Source organism: Rhinopithecus roxellana, chromosome 2 (genome assembly GCF_007565055.1).
Source record: "Rhinopithecus roxellana isolate Shanxi Qingling chromosome 2, ASM756505v1, whole genome shotgun sequence".
NCBI classification, from domain to species: Eukaryota; Metazoa; Chordata; class Mammalia; order Primates; family Cercopithecidae; genus Rhinopithecus; species Rhinopithecus roxellana.
This window is the reverse complement of record NC_044550.1, coordinates 136,188,265-136,210,090: the sequence shown is the minus strand read 5'-3', so window position 1 is coordinate 136,210,090 and position 21,826 is coordinate 136,188,265. Positions and strand designations below refer to the sequence as shown.

At 37.8% G+C, this 21,826-nt stretch overlaps 1 protein-coding gene across 4 annotated transcripts in view; it reads left to right on the top strand.

Moving 5' to 3' along the window:
* The window catches only part of LOC104673656 (zinc finger protein 595), a 47,280-nt gene that overhangs the window by 14,386 nt on the left and 11,068 nt on the right, over positions 1-21,826 (top strand). For 2 of the 4 annotated variants that reach the window (XR_004054286.1, XM_030920958.1), the window contains exon 4: positions 18,696-20,302. Coding sequence is in view for 3 of the 4 variants with exons in the window: in XM_030920958.1 (XP_030776818.1) it covers positions 18,696-20,302 (1,607 nt within the window). In the remaining variant the exon portion in view is untranslated. Of the gene's footprint in view, positions 1-18,695; positions 20,485-21,826 lie in introns of those variants that run through there. The other 2 variants (XM_030920954.1, XM_030920970.1) reach the window with 1 other exon arrangement.

Sequence of the window (21,826 nt, the reverse complement as noted above, 5' to 3'; positions counted from 1 at the left end):
CCCAGGTTCACGCCATTCTCCTGCCTCAGCCTCCTGAGTAGCTGGGACTACAGGTACCCGCCACTGCACCCTGCTAGTTTTTTGTATTTTTAGTAGAGACAGGGTTTCACAGTGTTAGCCAGGATGGTCTCAATCTCCTGACCTCATGATCTGCCCGACTCGGCCTCCCAGAGTGCTGAGATTACAGGCGTGAGCCACTGCGACCGACCAGGATTGCTTCTTATGTTAATGCAAAATATGCATAGCTGTCATCCGAAGTATACCACCATTTCCTTCAGCACTCTACATCGGGGGAAACAAAATTCCTCTTTGGACAGTCCCTCAAAAGACAGGAATGTAGACATACATTCCACATTTCTCTTTCTCTCCTGAAGAAGAGGCATAGAGTTGGCAGTTTCTCCTGGGTTGCACCATGCTGTATTGGGAGGAGGTCAGGCTATGCTGGGCATATGTAATAAAATTTTTCTTCTCTTCTACATGTTTTTGGCATTGTGCTCAACTGAAGAAGTACAAATTCTTAACTATGTTCAGGAATTCTCACAAAGGCAATGTGATCAGCGTGGTGTTAAGTTCATGTATCTATGAAGAAATGAGGACCAGTGGTGTTTGTTTTTACGCTTTTCATTTTAAATTTATATTTTATTTATTATTATAATTTTTGTGAGTACATAGTACCTATATGTATCTATGGGTTACGTGAGTTATTTTGATAAAGGCGTGAAATGCATAAAACTCATATCAGCATAAATGGTTATTCATTGCCTCAAGTATTCTTTGTTTTACGAACAATGTAATAACATTCTTTTAGTTACTTAAAAATGTACAATTTAATTGCTTTTGAGTATAGTCACTCTGTTGTACTAGCAACTATTAAATCTTACCCTTTCTAATTATTTTTGTATCCATTAACCTTCCCCACTTCCCCCTAACCCCTCACTATACTTTCCAGCCTCTGGTAACAATCCTTCTGCTCTCTATCTCCGTGAATTAAATCAATTTAGTTTTTAGCTCCAGCAAATTTGTGAGAACATGCAGAGTTTGCCATCAGGTGCCTGGCTTATTTCTCTTAACATAATGACCTCTAGTTCTATCCATGTTGTTGCAAATGACAGTATCTTATTCTTTTTTATGACTGAAAAGTACTCCGTTGTGTATTTGTGCCACATTTGCTTTATCCATTCATCTGTTGATAGACACTTAGATTGCTTCTAAATCTTGGCTAGTGTGAGCACTGCTGCAGTAAAATGGAGGTGCAAATATCTCTTTGATGTCCTGATTTATGTACATACCTAGGAATGGGATTATTGGATAATATAGTAGCTCTATTTTTCATTTTTTGAGGAACCTCTAAGCTGTCCTGCATAGTAGTTGGACTAATTTACATTCACATCAAGAGAATAGTAGAGTTTTTTTCTCCACATCCTCACCGGCATTTGTTATTGCCTGACTTTTGGATAAGAGCCATTGTAACTGGGGCGAGATAATATCTCATTGTCGTTTTGATTTGCATTTTCTGATGATAATGATGTTGAGCACCTCATCATATACCTTTTTGTTATTTGTATGCCCTCTTTTGAGAAATGTCTATAAACATTCTTTGTACATTCATAATCAGATTATTTGATCTTATCCTATAGAGCTGTTCTGGTTATTCCTTTTTCGATGGGCAGTTTGCAAATATTTTCTCTCATTTTGTGTGTCCTCTCTTTGTTTATTGTTTCATTTGCTGTTTAGAAGCTCTTTATGGTGATTGTTTTGTTTGCTGTTTAGAAGCTCTTTAACTTCTATTTGTTCCATTTGTTCAGTTTTGCATTGGCTCCCTGTGCTTGTGGGGGTATTATTCAAGACATTTTTGCCCAGTTTAATTTCCTGGAGAGTTTCACCAATGTTTTCTTGTAGTAGTTTCATAGTTTGATGCGGAGACCTGCCCACAGACCCTGACCCAAACGACGGATGAATAAAGTACACTGATACACAGATACTCTGTTTTGCCAGTCCAGCTGATGTCCGGGCCGCTTACAGACTCCCCGGAGAGTTCTGTAAACAGTTTTGACTGTGGCCCTTAACAGCTAGTGGGACTCACGTTTGTTTAGTAAAGATTAATTGACAAAGGCTTGAGTCAACACTACTAGAGAGTAATTATCGTCGTGGACTTCCCAAGTAGAAAGCAATTAAGCACCTGCGGTAGAAAACTATCTTTAATATTTTTCCCACCAGCTTGATTGAATCCCTACAGTTCAAGGTCTTAGATTTAAGTCTCTAATCCATTTTGATTTAGTTTTTTATATGGCCAGAGATAGGGGTCTAGTTTCATTCTTCTGAATATGAATATTGAGTTTTTATAGCACTTTCCCTGATAAACACCTTTTTTTCTTTTCTTTCTTTTTTTTTTTTTTAAAGACAGAAACTTGCTCTATCACCTAGGCTGGAGTTCAGTGGCACAGTCTTGGCTCACTGCAACCTCTGCCTCCCGGGTTCAAGCAATTCTCCCACCTTAGCCTCTGGAGTCACTGGGACTACAGGCGTGCGCCCCCACATCCGACTAATTTTTGTATTTTTAGTAGAGACAGGGTTTCATCATGTTGGCCACTCTGGTCTCAAACTCCTGATTCAGGAGTTTGAGAAAGTGATCCACCTGTCTCAGCCTTTCAGAGTTCTGGGATTAGGCATGAGTCAGCATGCTAAGCCCCCAATAAATATTCTTGACACCTTTAACAAAAATAAGTTTGCTGTAGAGGTATGGATTTATATCTGTGTTCTGTCTACTGTTTTACTGATCAGCCCCATGCTGTTCTAATTACTGTAGCTCTGTAGTATCATTTATAGTCAAATAGTATGATTCCTCCAGTTTCTTTCTCTTACAGAGACTTTGGCTATTCTGAGTCTTTTGTGGTTCTGTCTACATTGTAGAATTGTTTTTCCTATTTCTGTGAAGAATGTCATTGATCTTTTGACAGGGATTGCATTAAATCTGTAGATTGCTTCAGGTAGTATTGATATTTAGAAAGTATTGATTCTTTTTATTCATGAACATAAATATCTTTCCTTTTTCTTTTTAAATTTCTTGTATTAGTATTTCATAGTATTCATTGTAGAGACCTTTCACTTCTTTGCTTAAGTTAATTCCTAGATATTTGATTTTAATTTGTAGCTATTGTAAATGGGATTACTCTCTTGATTTCTGTTTCACATCGTTCGCTGTTGGCATGTGGAAACACTACTAATTTTTAAATCCTATATTTTGACTAAATTTATTAGTTCTAATAGTGTTCTAGTTAGGTTTTTTTCAAATATAAAACTATATCATCTGCAAACAAAGATATAATTTGACTTCTTTCTTTCAATTTGGATGCCCTTTATTTTTTTGTTCTCTTGTCAAATTGCTCTGACTGGCACTTCCAGTACTATGTGGAATAACAGTGGTGAAAACATGCATCTTTTTTCAGGTGCAGACACCTTATTGGAATGTGCTTGGGTTTAGGTTCCCAACTTTAGAAGGTAATTCGTCCTCATCCATCCTATTGTCTTTTCCTGGTCCTAGGTTTCAGAACTGTCTGGAAAGACCACAGATGCCTACGGTGGCCATGTCTCTTGGAATGTCTAGGGAATAACAGCTGCTACATCATCTCCTCATGGTGGACAGCCTGAGGTTTAGGGTAGAGCCTCAGGGGAGCAGCTGAGTGCCCTGATGCTAAGAGCATGCATCTTGTTTACTTTTCATCCAAAAAACCAAATCCTTGTGGCATTAAGATTTTATTTCTCCAAATCCAGTTTCCATGTTTTAGAGACACATTGCCGGTCAGCCAATGGAATGCTGATATTGATGGGAAAGGCAGAAATAATTCCTACCATCTGGATTTTTTCAGAATAGTGAAGGGAGAAAAGGTATCCCCAACGACATTGAATGTTCATTCTAGCAAGGTGATACAAGGACCTGCAAAACAAAAAATGTACTGCAGGCACACAGGCACACTGGCACACCGTGCAGAGGCCCTTGGGAGGGTGGTCATTGAGTATTTCAATGAGCCGGATGGGGGTGGGAGGATCTATATCATAGGATGGCCTAACTTGCCACTTGAGTCAGACATACCATTCCAGCCAGTACTGCCACTCCCTGGGTTTGTCATCTTGAAAAGATTATTTACTTATTTCAGCTTTCATTTTTATTAACTGCACTTTGCATTCTATTGGTAGAGCTTGAAAAATAGGAAAATATTGTCAAAGAGGCATAAGAATACGAATTTTAAAAAAATATAGTGATACATTTTATTTGTCAAAAATTCTTACTTTCATTTTTTTTCCCTGACCATGGATAGTAAGTTTCTGAAATCTGTACATTTTGGGAGTTATTTCACACAGAATCTCAGGGCTTAGTTATAAAAATATTACTGGGTGAAAAGAAGTAGGAAAAATTTCTCTTCTTTTATGGCTGCAGAAAAATGAATACATTTCCACAAGAAATTGTGGTAGATAAATTGGTGATTTATATAGAAATTTGCCAAAACATCAGTTTCTTTTTTCTGCATGGTGGAGAATTTGTGACAGTGGATAAGTCTACTCTGTATCCTGTTACCTGCATGTTTGAGTTTAATGTTAAATTCTATGGACTAGGACTTGACATTCCTGGACGTGCTCATAAATGATTGCTTAATTATTTGTTATTATGGAAATAATACCTAAATGACATGTTTGCTGTCTGAAATTGATATTTTGCCTTTTCTTGTTGAAGTATGAAATGTAAGTGCCTTCCAATTTCCATTCTGTGAACATCAGCACTGAGTTTGAGGAATTCTGCTGGATTCTTCAAATACTGAGTTCCTTTTGTAGAAAACGAAGGAGATAATCTTAACTGGGAATCAGACCTAAGCCCGTTAACTGCAGGGTAAGGCCAATCTTGACACTGTCAAAGGAGGTAATCAATAGCCCAGTTGTTACTTACTGGGGAACCTTTCCTGCAGGTGTCCCAGCCTGGCTCAGATTAGACGTGGAAGGAGCCTTTATACTGAGAAGCTGCAGAACCCTGGAAAGCTGAGGATCCATAGGCAGATGCAGTGAGAGTTGGGATGGGAGGTTGTTTGTGATGTCCTCTGAGAGGGTGTAATTGTTATTGTCTTGGGGCTCTTCCTAGATATTGTCAAATAAATTTCAATGAGGTAAGAAGTGACTTTATTCTAAGGAATATTGCATTGGGGAAAGCACCAAGCAAAGACGTGCAAGCATCTCCAAAATGAGGCAGAAAAGGGCTATTTGTCATGTGGAGGAGCAAACAAGATTAGAAAGAAGGTGTGAGGGAGAGGGCAGAATGGAGAATGGCAAAATCAGATTCAGGTTGGAGAATGTTTCACCCTGACATCAACCTGTTCTTGGGAGGGACATGAAGAGGGGTTGTATGTATCAATGAAAACGTTATTTATTAGCAGTAAGCTTTTTTTCATAGGGCACAAAGGATTGGAGAGACCATAGTTAAAACTACCAAGATTCACTAACCCACCTCCTCTTTTCCCTCACTTTCTTTTGTCCTATATATTTTTTCCCTTTGTCTTTTACTGAATTGCATCCAACATTAATAATCTGGTAAAAATAGGTAAAGTGTTTTTGTTAAGTTCTGTGAGTGGTTTTATCAAATCCTTTAATTGAGGGAGGGAGTTATGGAAGCCCAGGATTTATAGGCAGTTGCTCTGAAGTATAGATGGGTCCCTGGGGCTTGTGACTAGCATGTGGAATGGAAGCAGTATTGTGGGACTGAGCCATGAGCCGGTGAGGTCTCTACTGACCCTGGTGTTGTCAGAATTGAGTTGTTGGACACCCATTTGGTGAGGGAGGATTGGTTGGTGTTCAGCAAACTCCATATATTTGGTGTTAGAATAAAGATATCAGATCGGGTGCAGTAATTCACGCCTGTAGTCCTAACACTTTGGGAGGCTACAGAGGGCAGATCTCTTGAGCTCAGCGGTTCAACACCAGCCTGGGCAATATGATGAAATCTTATGTCTACCAAAAATTTTTTAAAAAATTAGCTTGGCAAGGTGGTGCACACCTGTAGTCCCAGCTGGGGATGAGGCAGGAGGATCACTTGAAGACTGGAATGTTGAGGCTCGCCAGATTTATGATGTATCCTGGAGAATGTTCCATGTGTGTTTGAGAAGAACATAAGTTATACTGTTGGGTGAAATGTTATCTGTATATATCTTTTAGGTGTAGTTCTTTAGTGCTATGCAAGTGAATTATTTTCTTTCTGTCTGAATGATGTGTTGTATTAAGTAGGGCAATAAAGTCCCCTAGTATTATCATATTTGTCTATTTTTCTACATCTGTTAATATATGTTCATATTTTTGAAACAGGTCTCAGTTAATTTAGAAAGTTTATTTTGCCAAGGTCAAGGACATGCACACCTGTGACAGGAAGTCCTGGAGACATGTGCCTCAGGTGGTTGGGGAACAACTTAATTTTATACATTTTAAGGAAACATAAGACAGCACACAATATGTGTAAGAAGTACATTGATCCAGTCTGGAAAGGTGGAACAACTTGAAGCAAAGGTGGGAAGACTCGAAGTGAGGGGGGGCTTCCAGGTTGTAGGTAGATAAGAGACAAATGATTGTATTCTTTTGAGTTTCTGATTAGCCTCTCCAAAGGAGACCGTCAGATACACATCTGTGTCAGTGGCAGAGAGGTGACTGAATAGAATGGGAGGTAGTTTGGCACTAAGCAGTTCCCAGCTTGACTTTTCCCTTTAGCTTAGTGATTTGGAGGCCCCAAAATTTATTTTCCTTTTACAATATATATATGTGCTCCTATATTGGGTATGTATATATTTTTAATTGTTATATTATTTTGACAAATTAGCCTTTTATTACCGTATAGTAAAGTTCTTTTTGTAGTGACAAATTTTTTTTTTTCTAAACATCTCTTTTGTCTGATATGGCCACTCCTATACTCTTTTAGTTATTATTGACATGGAATATTCTTTTTCATCCTTGAACCATTAACGTATGTGTGTCCTTAACTCTAAGTCTCTTGTGTGCAGCATATTGTTGATTTTATGAATGTATTGAGACATTTTGTGAATGCTTTATTTTTTGCTTCAATAACAATATCCTAGAGTTGGTAATTTATAAAGAATAAAAGTTTGCTTAGCGCACAATCCTGGATGCCAAGAAGTCCAAGAGCGTGCCATTCCCATCTGATGAGAATCATACTTCCACATCACAACATGACTAAAGGCTTGAGGATGACAGAAGGTGTGCACCAGAGCTCACTTTGATAATAGACCCACTCGCATGATGACTAACCCACTGTGGAAATACTGATACCAATCCTTTCATGAGAGTAGAGCGCTCATGACCTAGTAACTTCTTAAGGGCCTCATTCTCACAATGGCAGTTAAAGTTTAACGTGAATTTTGGAGAGGACTCTCAAACCATAGCAATGTGTTTTCATTGCATAATTAAATCTTTATATATTTAAAAGAATTACTGATTGGTAAGAACTTGTTACTGCCATTTTGTTCATTGTTTTCTGACCATTTAGTAGTTTCTGTTTTATAATTCTTACATGCTGTCTTCCCTTGTGTTTTCTTGAGTTTTGTTTTCGTTGTTGGATGCTTTCATTCTTTTTCTTTTGTATGTATGTACTACAGTGTTGTTTTTTGTTTTTTGTTTTTTAATTTCCAAGAGACTTACATAAAACATCTCATGGTTATAAAGTCTAATTTAAGATAACAATTTAACTTTCTGTTTTATACAGATAGGGTCTTGCTTTATCCCAGGCTGTAGTGCATTCACAGCCCAGTGCAGCCTTCACCTCCCCAGGCTCAAGCAGTTCTCCCATCACAGCCTCCTGAGTAGCTAGGATTACAAGTACGTGCCCCCATGTCCGGCTAATTTGTCAGTATTTTTTGTAGAGACAGGATTTTGCCTTGTTGCTCAGGCTGGTCTTGAACTTCTAGGCTCAAACAATTCACCTGCTTTGGCCTCCCAAAGTGCTGGGATTACCAGCATGAGCCATCAGACCCAGCCACTTGTTTTAAGTAAATAGCTTTCTGAAATCTGTATTTTGTTTTATGTATTTATTTTAGAGACAGGGTCCTGCTATATTGAGCCAGGCTGGTTTTGACCTCCTGGCCGCAAGCAAGAGTTAACTTCTGTGTGTAGAAAAACCAAACAGTTATACTCCCTACAACACATTATTTATGTCATACTTTACAATTTTTTATATTGTATACCCATTAACAAATTATCGAGGTTATGTATTTTAATACTTTTTTGTAACTTTGTACCAGAGTTAAAAGTGACTTATGTACCATAATTACAGTTCTACAGCCGTCTACATTTGACTATATGTATATATATTTTCCAGTAAGATTTATACTTTTATATGTTTTCTTGTTGTAAATTAGGAGTCCATTACAATTTGAAAAATTCTTATTAGCATTTCCTGTAAGGTCAAATGATTACACATTTCCTCAACTTATTTGTTTAATCTGAGAATATCTTGATTGCTATTTCATTTCTAAAGAACAGTTTTGTCAGATGTAGTCTTCTTCGTTGTCAAAGTTTTTTCTTTTTCTCTCTCCATCTTCACTTTAAATATATGATCTCACTCGTGTCTGGCTTGCATGGTTTCTGCTGAGCAATCTGCTGATAACCTTATAGGGTTCCCTTGTTTGAGAAAAATTTATTTTCTTTTAGGAATTTCTCTTTGTCTTTGAATTTTGGCAGTTTAATTATGTGTTCTGGGCAATTTTTATTAGTTCCTTTTGCTATCGACATTTTAAGCTTCATAAAACTGAATGTATTTCTTCTAAGATTGGAAAAATTTAAGACATATATTTAAACAGATTTTTAAGATTTTTCTCTCTTTACCCTGAACATGCTAAAATATGTACATTTTTACAGTTTATTATGCAGTATGTGGCCCAAATGCTTTATTCACTCTTTCATTCTTTTTTTTTTTTAATTAGGAACTTTCAAATGACTTAATTTTAACTTTGCTGATTTTTTTTTTCTGTATAACTGTCTGTCTCCCGTTAAAAACTTTTTATTATGTTTTGCGTTCTTCAGCTCCAGCATATCCGTTTGGTTCTCTTTCTTTGCTATAATTGTAATTTTGTTCATGCATTCTTTAAAAAAAAAAAATTAGTGGTTTTTTTTTCCATCTCATTGAGATTCTTTAAGATAATTATTTTGAATTCTTAGCCATTTTTTAGATCTATGTTTTGTTGTAAGTGGTTACTGGAAAATTTTCAGTTTCCTTTGGTAGTGTTATGTTTACCTGATCCTTTATTATCCATGAAGCCTTGTTTTGAAGTCCTTGCATCTGAAGGAGCAAATACCTCTTTCAGTCATTATAGACTTGTTGGGAGGTAAATACTTCTGTTTGATCTCTGGGCTGATATTTCCACTGAGATTGCAATTAAATCCTTTGGAGCCAGGCACATAACTACTACTGTGTCTGCAGTGAAGTTCATGTTTGGCAGACCTGTTATCAGGCCATCAGATTCTATTTTCTGGGAAGACTAGATTTTCTTCAGGAACTTTATCAATATGACCGGCACTGAGAAAAAAAAAAATCTCCAGTTATATATGCAGATGGGGGTGCTGATACAATAAACGTGAGCAGGTGTGGCTCCTGATGTGTGGTTCTTGCTGGATGTTTCAAAATGCTCTAACCTAGTCATTGGACAGGTTCCTAGATGAGTAGTACTGACCCTTGAACATAGCTGAGAGGGTGTGAAACTCATTCTTAGGGCTGCTTCAGGATACACAGCTGAAACCAAAGTCCTGGGGTTTGTTTCTGGGTTCATGGCATTTCTCCCTCTAGATTCTTGGGTGGGCAGTACTTCTCCCAGACTCTAGGTGACAGAGACTGGAGCTGGGTTATAGGGCTGTTTCCCGATTCACAGTGGGAATAAAGCTAACCAGCATGCCTACAGTGGCACATACAGGTGTGTTTTTTGGCAGGTCCCACGTTAGGAAAAACTGCTCCTGGACTTTGGTTGCATGGACTTGGAGCCAGGTTATGGTGCCACGTCAGGATCCATCATCAGATAAATACTGGCAAACCTACATCCAAGGGCCCAAATGGAAGTTTCTCTCTGTGGGTCCCTGTGTGTTTGGGATTTCTTCCACACCATGACTGACTTGTGCAGGGGGAGGATTTTAGGCTAATTCAGAGATCACAGACAGTACCAACAGACTTTTCAGCTGAGACACAGGACATTATGAATTCTTCTAGGTGTCTTGGCAGATGGTGCTAGTGGCAGAAACAAAACCAAATGTTCTACAGCTAATTCTACAATGAGAATTGGACATATTTTTTGTTCTGTAGCTGGGACTATGATGGGCAAGCATACCCATGCCACTCAAGGGCGTGCCCTCTCAATACAACCTTCCTCAGTCTTGGGTTCTTCTGTTTTTATGATACATCTATATTACATTCAATATTTTATAGGTAAAAATTTTCTATTTTTTTCAACTCCATTTTACTGGGGAATTTTTTTCATGTAGGTTCTCCTCAATTATTTTATTTATTTGTTTGTTTGTTTGTTTGTTTATTTATTTATTTTTGAGGCAGAGTCTCCCTCTGTTGCCCAGGCTGGAGTGCAGTGGCGCCATCTCACTGCACTCTCTGCCTCCCGAGTTCATGCCATTCTCCTGCCTCAGCCCCCCGAGTAGCTGGGACCACGGGTGACCTCAGATGATCCACTTGCCTCGGCCTCCCAAAGTGCTGGGATTACAGGCATGAGCCACCGCCCCCGGCCAACACTTTCAAGTACACGGTCTAGTGGTGTTAAGTACATTTACTTTATTTTGCAATGGATCTCTATGAATTTTACCTTACAGAAGTAAAATTTAATACCCTATAAACAATAAGCTGCCCTTTTTTTCTCTTCAGCTCCTGAAGAACACCATTTTACTTACTCTCTATAATTTTATAATTCTCGGTGTAATTACATAATGTCTGTTTCTGTTTTACTCTCTTATTTTATTTAAGGTAATGTTCTAAGCTTTTGTTTTGTAAGATGTGTTAGAATATCTTTCTGTTTTAAAATGAAATAATATTTAATTGTATGTATATGTCACATTTTAAAAATCTGATACTGATCTCTAAAGGGACATTTGTGTTGTTTCCAGGAATTGTCTTTTGTAAATAACAATGAATGAACATGCACGTGTAAATATCTATTTAAAGTCCTGCTTTATCATGTGGATAACTAATATTTCTAGTACCATTTATTGAAAAGACTGTCTTTTTCCAGCTGTGTGTTCTGGGCATCTTTGTTAAAACTCACTGGGCTGTAGGTTCATGAATTTGTCACTGGGCTCACTGGATACTTTGATCTCTCTGTTTTTATGCCAATATTTTGCTGTCTTGCTTATTATAGCTTTATAGTATATTTTAGAGTCAGGTAGTGCAATATCTCCAGCTTTGGTTTTTTTTGTTGTTGTTTGTTTGTTTGTTTGTTTTGCTCAGGATTACTTTGGCTATTTGGGGGTCTTTGGTTGTTCCCTATAAATTTTAAGCTAGTTTTTTTTTCATTTCTTTGAAAAAAGTCATTGGTATTTTGATAGAGATTTTATTAATCCTTTAGGTCACCTTGGGTAGTATAGCCACATTTTTAATATTATTTCAATTCATGAGCAAAAAAATATTTTTTCAAATTTTTGTGTCTTTTTCAGTTTCTTACTAATGTTTTATAATTTTCAGTTTAGAGTGTTCACCTTTTTAATTAAGTTTACTGCTAGACATCTTTATTTTTTAGTGCGGATGGTGTGGATACAGAAGCAGCATTGGGCAAAATTGAATGTGTCTTTTTTTTTTTTTTTTTTTTTTTGAGACAGAGTTTCACTCTTGTTGCCCAGGCTGGAGTGCAATGGCTTGATCTCAGCTCACTGCAACCACTGCGTCCCAGGTTCAAGCAGTTCTCCTGCCTCCTCAGCCTCCGGAATAGCTGGACTTACAGTCATGCACCACCCAGCTAATTTTGTATTTTTAGTAGAGATGGGGTTTCTCCATGTTTAGGCTGGTCTCGAACTCCTGACCCCAGGTGATCCGCCCGCCTTGGCCTCCCAAAGTGCTGGGATTACAGGCGTGAGCCACTGCACCCAGCCTGAACATGTCTTTGTGACTTAAAAAACTCAACAAAAATTAGATATAGATGGTATATACCTCAACACAATAAAGGCCTTATGTGACAAGTCAATGGCTGATACCATACTGGACAGGAAAGGGAAAACTTTATTTTTCATTTTGTTATTTTTGTCATGCGCATCCGTGTAAAGAGACCACCAAAGGGCTTTGTGTGAGCAATAAAGCTTTTTAATCACCTGGGTGCAGGCGGACTGAGTCCGAAAAGAGAGTCAGCAAAGGGAGATAGGGGTGGAGCAGTTTTACAGGTTTGAATAGGTAATGGAAAATTACAGTCAAAGGGGTTGTTTTCTGGTGGGTAGGGGCGGGGTCACAAGGTGCTCTGTGGGGGAGCTTCTGAGCCAGGAGAAGGAATTTCTCCAGGTAGTGTCATCAGTTAAGGCAGGAACCAGCCATTTTTACTTATTTTGTGATTTCTTCAGTTGCCTCAGGCCATCTGGATGTATATGTGCAGGCTTGGGCTCAGAGGCCTGACAATTTTTCTTTTAAGTTCTGAGATACATGTGCAGAACGTGCAGGTTTGTTACGTAAGTATACATTTGCCATGGTGGTTTGCTGCACCTATCAACCCATCATCTAGGTTTTAAGCCCTGCACTTATTAGGTATTTGTCCTAATGCTCTCCCTCCTGTTGCCCCCCCGCCCCTCGACAGGCCCCTGTGTGTGATGTTCCCTCCCTGTGTGCATGTGTTCTCATTGTTCAACTCCCACTTATGAATGAGAACATGTGTTTGATTTTCTGTTCCTGTGTTTGTTTGCTGAGAATGATGGTTTCCAGCTTCATGCATGTCCCTGCAAAGGACGTGAACTCATTCTTTTTTATGGCTGCAAGAGCAGAAAACTTAGGATGTTTTCATTTTATATTATAATTGTGTATGACAGTATTTCACTGTGTACACTAAGTGTGGAGCACAAATCAAATATAGGTCAGTGATGTGTCTGTTTCCACTATAAGAGTCTCTGTTTATCTGTATGCATATTGTTCCTTATTATGAGTTGTATACTGGTTCTGTTTGTATACAATGGTGATTTTACCCTGCCTAGGTGAGTAGTCATTGAAATTCTTCTACTTTTACCCTCCATTTATTTATAAATCTATGTTTTTCTGTGTGTCAGAGAAACACTTTTGTGATTTGAAGATAATTTCAAAAACTGTCTTACCACTGTATCTGTTTTAGATATTATTTTTGATTGTCAACACAGAAACTTTACAATCTTAAATATTTTTTAATATTCAGCTTAGTCATATTAATTATATTGATATTGTTACTATATCTTTAGCATATGTTTATCTTGCAAAGCTAACACTTAGTACTCATTAAACAACTAACTACCTTTTCTGTCTTCTGGCCCTTTACAAAAATAATTCTGTCTTAATTTAATTTAATGTAACTTAATTTAGGAGAGCTAAATAATTAAACATGAGGCCAAAGTACATAAGAAAGCGGCAGCCCTTTATTGCAAATATGCACACACTCTCGGGCGAGGTTCTCTGGTCCTCAGGTGTGGGGCGCCAGAGAAGTCGCCCCGGCGCTCTGGGGTGAGGTTCCTGGGTCCACCAATGCCGACCGAAGAAGTCACACCGGCTCCTGCCGCAGCGGACTTTTATGCATTGGTACTGGAAGGGGGAGGGCAGTGGGTGGGATAAGGGCATGATAGGGGCGTCTCCATAGGCGTGGCCGGGTAAGTTTCCATCTCTTTGGATTGACGTCACCTGGCGCATGCTCTGTTGATCTGCATCTTCCCAGGCGTGGGCTGCATTTTCCTGAGGGGGGGGAGGAGTTGGTGAGGAAGAACCCGGAAGCAACAGGGGCGGTGCCTTCTTGTTTACCTTCCTCCGTCTTGTCCCTTCTCCCTCATCCGAACAAATTCTGTTTTGTTTTAGAGTCAAATTGCTTTAGATATCTCATGTGAGTTGATTCATACAGTTTCTCTTCATGGTTGACTTCATGTTGCACAATGTCATCAAGATTTATCTTTGTTATACTTGTTATTGTAGCAGGACGAGTCATAGACAAAACCTCTCAGATACAGAGTTGTAGAAGGAAGGGCTTTATTCAGCTGGGAGCATCGGCAAGCTACTGCCTTAAAATCCGATCTCCCCGAGTGCACAATTTCTGTCCCTTTTAAGGGCTCACAACACTAAAGATTTTAGGGTCGTGATTGATTGGAGTAAGCAGGGGATACGTGACAGGGGCTGCATGCACCAGTGGTCAGAGAGAAACAGCAGGGCAGGGAGTTTCACAGTACTCTTCTATACAATGTCTGAATTCTATGAATAACATCGGTTTCTAAGTTATGAGTTGATTTTTAACTACTGGGTTTAGGCCAGGCAGGCCCAGGCCTGATTTTGGGTCTGGCACCAGGCTGCCTGTCTTTGGTTTTACTTCCTTGTTTTTTCTTAAAACATACTGAGTATAAAACAATATGAGAGAGTCTCTCTCTTTCCTCATTATGATACTTTTTGCTTTTTACAAGCTGAAGTAATATTTTAATATTTTTTATTTATTTGGTGAGAGAAATTTGCATTGCTTTCATTTATTTGCTTTCAGTAGCAATGCTACAATAATTATGAGGGTAGAAATTACTCTTCATATGACCATATGTGTATGAGTGTGTATTTTTGCTGGATTTTTTATTTTATTGATCTAGCTGTTCACCTGTAGACCCATACCATATTTTTTTAGTTCTTTAACTTTGTATATGTTTTGATATCATGAACTGTGGTGCATTTGTTTCTCTTTTTGAAGATTGTGGGGTGCTTCATTGTCCCTTGAAATTCCCTATAATTTGGGGGTTGCTATTTCTGTTTCTGCAAAAATTTAATTAAAAATTTGACAGATTGCATTTAATCTGTAGATTACATCAAACAGTCTAGATATCTCATATTATTTGAAACTTTGAACAAGAGCATGCTAAAGTTTATGTTGTTTAATTTCTATAAATGTCCTTTTGTGTGTGTGTGTATGTGTGTGTGATGGAGTTTCATTCTTGTTGCCCAGGCTGGAGTGCAATGGTGTGATCTCAGTGTGATCTTCAGTTCACCGCAACCTCTGCCTCCCAGGTTCAAGTAATTCTCCTGCCTCAGCCTCCCAAGTAGCTGGGATTACAGGCGTGCACCACCACACCTGGCTAATTTTGTATTCTTAGTAGAGACGGGGTTTCTCCATGTTGGTCTGGCTAGTCTCAAACTCCTGACCTCAAGTGGTCCGCTTGCCTTGGCCTCCCAAAGTGCTTGGATTATAGGCATGAGCCACCACGCCCAGCCAGTTTTCTTTTTTTAATTAGTTTCTACTCTCATTCCAGTTTGGTCATTAAAAGTAAGCTATAAAGTTTCTATTTTAAAAAATTTGTTAAGACTTTTTGGTAGCCTAACATGTGGTCTATCAAGGAGAATATTTTATGAGCTATTCAGAAGGGTATGTATTCTGCTTTTGTTTAACAGTGTTCTCTACAATTCTATTAGACATAATTGTTTTATACTGCTTTGAAGCCTTCTATTTCCTTATGAGTATTCTTTTCTGATTATTCATTACAGAAGCTGAGGTATTGGAATATCCTGCTATAACTATATTGCTCTCTGTGTCTTGCTTTACTTCTGTCAGTATTTGCTTTATGTATTTGGAACCCTAATGTAAGACACACACACACACATACACACAAATATATGTATATACACACATTTTTCAGGGGTTCCTAGTAAATGAACATTTCTAATATAATCTTTGTCTCTTATGAGCTTTTAGTTAAAATAAGTTTTATGAAATAGGACAGTTTTTTACTTTAGATGTACTTTGGGTAACATAATTTTGACCTCTTCAATTTGGTTCTTTGCATAAAGTTTTTTCTTTCCTCTTGCCTTTTTCAGCCTCCTTTAATCATTAGATCTCAAGTGACTCTTGTAGAATAGCAAGTTGTGGTCAGGCACGGTGGCTCACACCTGTAATCCCAGCACATTGGGAGGCCAAGGCAGGCGGATCACAAGGTCAGGAGATCAAGACCATCCTGGCTCATCCTAGTGAAACTCTGTCTCTACTAAAAATACAAAAATAAAATTAGCTGGGCGTGGTGGCAGGTGCCTGTAGTCCCAGCTACTCGGGAGGCAGAGGCGGGAGAATGGCATAAACCAGGCAGGGGGAGCTTGCAGTGAGCCGAGTTCATGCCACTACACTCCAGCCTGGTTGACAGAGTGAGACTCTGTCTCAAAACAAAAAAAGAAAGAAAGAAAGAGAGAGAAGAGAGAGAGAGGGAGGGAGGGAGGACAAGTTGTATCTTGTTTTTTGCTTTCTTAAATAAATTTATTTGGTGCATGTATTTCCAATGGAAAGGTTACTTCATAAATATTTAAATAATTTACTGAAATGGAAAGACTTATTCATGTTATTTTATTGTTTTGATTATTGTATTTGTGTCCCTTATTTCCTTTTTCTGTCTTTGCATCCTTTTGACTTTTGTATTGTTAGATTTTTACTTCTTATTTTTTTATGTATCTGTACAGGTACTTTGTGGTATCTTGGAAATTACATAAAATTTCTTAAAGTTAAGGCCGGGCGCGGTGGCTCAAGCCTGTAATCCCAGCACTTTGGGAGGCCGAGACGGGCGAATCACGAGGTCAGGAGTTCGAGACCATCCTGGCTAACACGGTGAAACCCCCGTCTCTACTAAAAAATACAAAAACTAGCCGGGCGAGGTGGCTGGCACCTGTAGTCCCAGCTACTCGGGAGGCTGAGGCAGGAGAATGGCGTAAACCTGGGAGGTGGAGCTTGCCGTGAGCTGAGATCCGGCCACTGCACTCCAGCCTGGGCGACAGAGCGAGACTCCGTCTCAAAAAAAAAAAAAAAAAAAGTTAAAATAATACATTTTAAACTGGTAATTTCCGTTGCTTTTGAAAATTTTTCCTAATTATATCTGCCCTCGACTTTGTTATTAATGTCACTAATCATATTTTTATGTTGTATATTTATTAGCAGATTATGATGAAAAGTTTATGATCATTTTTATGGTCTTTAAAATTTTAGAGAATAATTAAAATGTTTTCTGCACTGTCATGATAATGGTACAGAACCTTACATTTGTGTATGTTCATGTCTTTCCCAAAAAGTTATTTATTTTCATATGTTTTGTTTTCTTGTATCATATTATTTTTAGTGGAAGACGCTTTCTTCAGCATTTCTTTTGTAAGGCGGGTGTTGTGCTAATATACTTTTTGACATTTGGTTATCTTGAAAGAGCGCTACTTTTTCTTCATTTTTAGGACAGTATTGTATTTTTTATTATTCCTTTTTTATATTATATTTTGTATTTTATATTATATTATAAAGCTGTCTTTCTTTCAGCATTTTAACTATATCACAATTCCCTCTTGTCAAAAAAAATTTTGTTGACAGATTCACTGGTTATCTAAGACCACACTTAAAAATGACACATCACTTTTATCTTGCAGCTCCTAAGATTCTCTGTCTTTGACTTCTGAAACTTTGCTTATATATGTGCCTTTTTATAAATCTCTGTGTATGTATCCTAGTTGAAGTTCATTGAGCTTCTTCATTTTTTACATCCTTCTTTTACTTTTGGAAATTTCTCATTACTTTTGTATTTTTCACCTCCGTAATTTTTTTTTTTATATTTTAACATTTTCATCAATATTCTCATTTGTCTTATTATATTTTAGTTGTATGTGTTCCCCTTTAGCTCATTGAGGATTATTCAGGTTAATTTTTTTAAATTTCTACATCTTCATTTTTTTATGGTGGTTTTCTGAAAAGTTTTAAATTTTTTAATTGGGGCATGTTGCCGTGATATTTTGTGTATATTGTAACGTTTGTTTGTTATTTGAACATTAACAAAAAGGTATTTGTCACAATCATTTCAGTGTTCCTTTGTCCTGACATAGTCTGAAACCAGTTGTCTTTGACAGAGATAATGGGAGCCTCTCATACGTGTTCTAAGGATGTGTCTTGTCTGGAATTTTGTGTTTGTTTTTCAGTTAAAAAGGATTGTTCATGTTTCTTCTTATGGTCTCTAATCACTCTTCTACCTATTCCCTGTATTTAACACTACAGCCTGCTCCTGAAACATTTGCATTTGGTCTTAGCTGACCCATAGCACCATTTCTCTCAGCTCTCTGTGTTGTTGGAGACAGAAACCAGATTTTGTAAAGACCCCAAAAATCCAGAAGTAAGGATATGTGTATCAATATTTTTCTTCTAAGTAAGAAGCCAGGAGTTGACAGTTTACTCCTATAGGCACAATGCTATATTGGGGAGTAGGAAAGCTGTGGTGGGTAAATGTAACAAACTTCCCTTCCTGTTCCATGTGGTTGTTAGTATTGTGCTTACCTGTGGCATTGCATACAATTAACTCATTTACAGATTTTGCACAAAGGCATTTTGGTCAGTATATTTTTGTTACATGTCTGTGAAGAAATTATGGCCTGTGATATTTTGTTATGCTATCTTAGTAATGTAGTTTGTATACATTTTCTATATTGTAAAGTATATTCATATGAATCTAGTAGGATAATTTGTTATTTTTATTTCTTTCAGCTATGTGTTCTCCTTTCAGCCAAGACCTTTCACCAGTGCAGGGGATAGAAGATTCATTCCAAAAACTTGTACTGAGAAGATACGAGAAGTGTGGATATAAGAATTTACAATTAAAAAAGGGCTGTAAACATGTGAATGAGTGTAAGTTGCAGAAAGGAGTTAATAGTGGAGTTTACCAATGCTTGTCAACTACCCAGAGCAAAATATTTCAATGTAATACATGTGTTAAAGTGTTTAGTAAACTTTCAAATTCAAACAAACATAAGATAAGACATACTGGAGAGAAACCCTTTAAATGTACAGAATGTGGCAGATCATTTTACATGTCACACCTAATTCAACATACAGGAATTCATGCTGGAGAGAAACCCTACAAATGTGAAAAATGCAGCAAAGCCTTTAATAGGTCGACATCACTTACTAAACATAAGAGAATTCATACTGGAGAGAAACCCTACACATGTGAAGAATGTGGGAAAGCCTTTAGACGGTCCACAGTTCTGAATGAACATAAGAAAACTCATACTGGAGAAAAACCCTACAAATGTGAAGAATGTGGCAAAGCCTTTACAAGGTCCACAACGCTGAATGAACACAAGAAAATTCATACTGGAGAGAAACCTTACAAATGTAAAGAATGTGGCAAAACCTTTAGATGGTCCACAAGCCTGAACGAACATAAGAATATCCATACTGGAGAGAAACCCTACAAATGTGAAGAATGTGGCAAAGCCTTTAGACAGTCCAGGAGTCTGAATGAACATAAAAATATTCATACCGGAGAAAAACCCTACACATGTGAAAAATGTGGCAAAGCGTTTAACCAATCCTCAAGTCTTATTATACACAGGAGCATTCATTCTGAACAAAAACTTTACAAATGCGAAGAATGTGGCAAAGCCTTTACTTGGTCCTCATCCCTTAATAAACATAAGAGAATTCATACTGGAGAGAAACCCTACACATGTGAAGAATGTGGCAAAGCCTTTTATAGGTCCTCACACCTTGCTAAACATAAGAGAATTCATACTGGAGAGAAACCCTACCCATGTGAAGAATGTGGCAAAGCTTTCAACCAATCCTCAACCCTTGTATTACACAAGAGAATTCATTCTGGGCAAAAACCTTACAAATGTGAAGAATGTGGCAAAGCCTTTACACGGTCCACAACACTGAATGAACATAAGAAAATTCATACTGGTGAGAAACCCTACAAATGTGAAGAATGTGGCAAAGCTTTCATATGGTCCGCAAGCCTGAATGAACATAAGAATATTCATACTGGAGAGAAACCCTACAAATGTAAAGAATGTGGCAAAGCTTTTAACCAGTCCTCAGGCCTTATTATACACAGGAGCATTCATTCTGAACAAAAGCTTTACAAATGTGAAGAATGCGGCAAAGCCTTTACTCGGTCCACAGCCCTGAATGAACACAAGAAAATTCATTCGGGAGAGAAACCCTACAAATGTAAAGAATGTGGCAAAGCCTATAACTTATCTTCAACCCTTACTAAACATAGGAGAATTCATACCGGAGAGAAACCCTTCACATGCGAAGAATGTGGCAAAGCCTTCAATTGGTCCTCATCCCTTACTAAACATAAGGTAATTCATACTGGAGAGAAATTCTACAAATGTGAACAATGTGGCAAAGCTTTTCATCGGCCCTCAACCCTTACTGTACACAAGCGACTTCATACTGGCAAGGAACATAGTTGAATGACATTTCTAGTACTCTCTTCTAGTGTCTTTAAACAGCAAATAAATTGAAGAATATTGTTCCCATATAAACTTTTATTATTTGTCTTATTTTAAATTTTTAAAAATTTCTGGGCCCGGCGCGGTGACTCAAGCCTGTAATCCCAGCACTTTGGGAGGCCGAGGTGGGCGGATCACGAGGTCAGGAGATCAAGACCATCCTGGCTAACATGGTGAAACCCCGTCTCTACTAAAAAATACAAAAAACTAGCCAGGTGAGGTGGCGGGCGCCTGTAGTCCCAGCTACTTGGGAGGCTGAGGCAGGAGAATGGCGTCAACCCGGGAGGCGGAGCTTGCAGTGAGCTGAGATCCGGCCACTGCACTCCAGCCTGGGCGACAGAGCGAGACTCTGTCTCAAAAAAAAAAAAAAAAATTTCTGTAGATACATAGTGTGTGTGTATATTTATGGCTTATTTGGGTTATTTTGATACAGGCATATGACATATAATTATCATATCAGAGTAAATGAGTTGTTCATCACAAGCATTTATTCTTTGTATTACAGTCCAGTTATACACTTTTTTATTTGATTTTATTTTTTATATATATATATTTTATTTTATTTTATGAGACAGAGTCTTGCTCTGTCACCCAGGCTGGAGTGCAATGGTGCAATCTTGGCTCACTGCAACCTCCATCTGCCAGGTTCAAGGAATTCTCCTGCCTCAGCCTCATGAGTAGCTGTGACTACAGGCACGTGCCACCATGCCTAGCTAATTTTTGTATTTTTAGTAGAGATGAGGTTTCATAATGCTGGCCAGGATGTTCTCAAACTCCTGACCTCATGATCTGCCCACCTTGGCCTCCCAAAGTGCTGGGATTACAGGCATGAGCCATCGCACCCGGCCACTTTAATTATTTTTAAATGTACAATTTTTTTTTTACTACAGGTCGTTTTATGATTATAATAAGTATATAAGTATAATTATAATTCACACATTTATAAGTCATTAATGCTTTTTAAAAAGTTCCATATTTATCTTTGAACATGCAGCATCTCTTTCTGCAAATAAATATAGACTTTGGTTTTGATTGACATGGAGTTAAATATGTAAATGTACTGCTCTAAAGATAAAATTTAGGTGTAAGAAAATTATAGGACAAGCAGTTGTGTTTGTGTGAGAGTTTGTATCTATTTTCCAAAGAAAATTGCAATATTGGAACAAAGATTATTTTAATAAGGTGGATAATTTACTAGGAATCTAGAAACCTAAAACATTCTGAAATCAGATCTATATTGTATTACTGTAAAATTTAATGGACCATTGTTGAGACTGTCCCTATGCAAATTCTGTTATTTGTCTGTTACTCATGCTAGAGCTATAATTGACTTCTTTCTTATATATTTTTTTATTTTTGTGAAGTATTTAT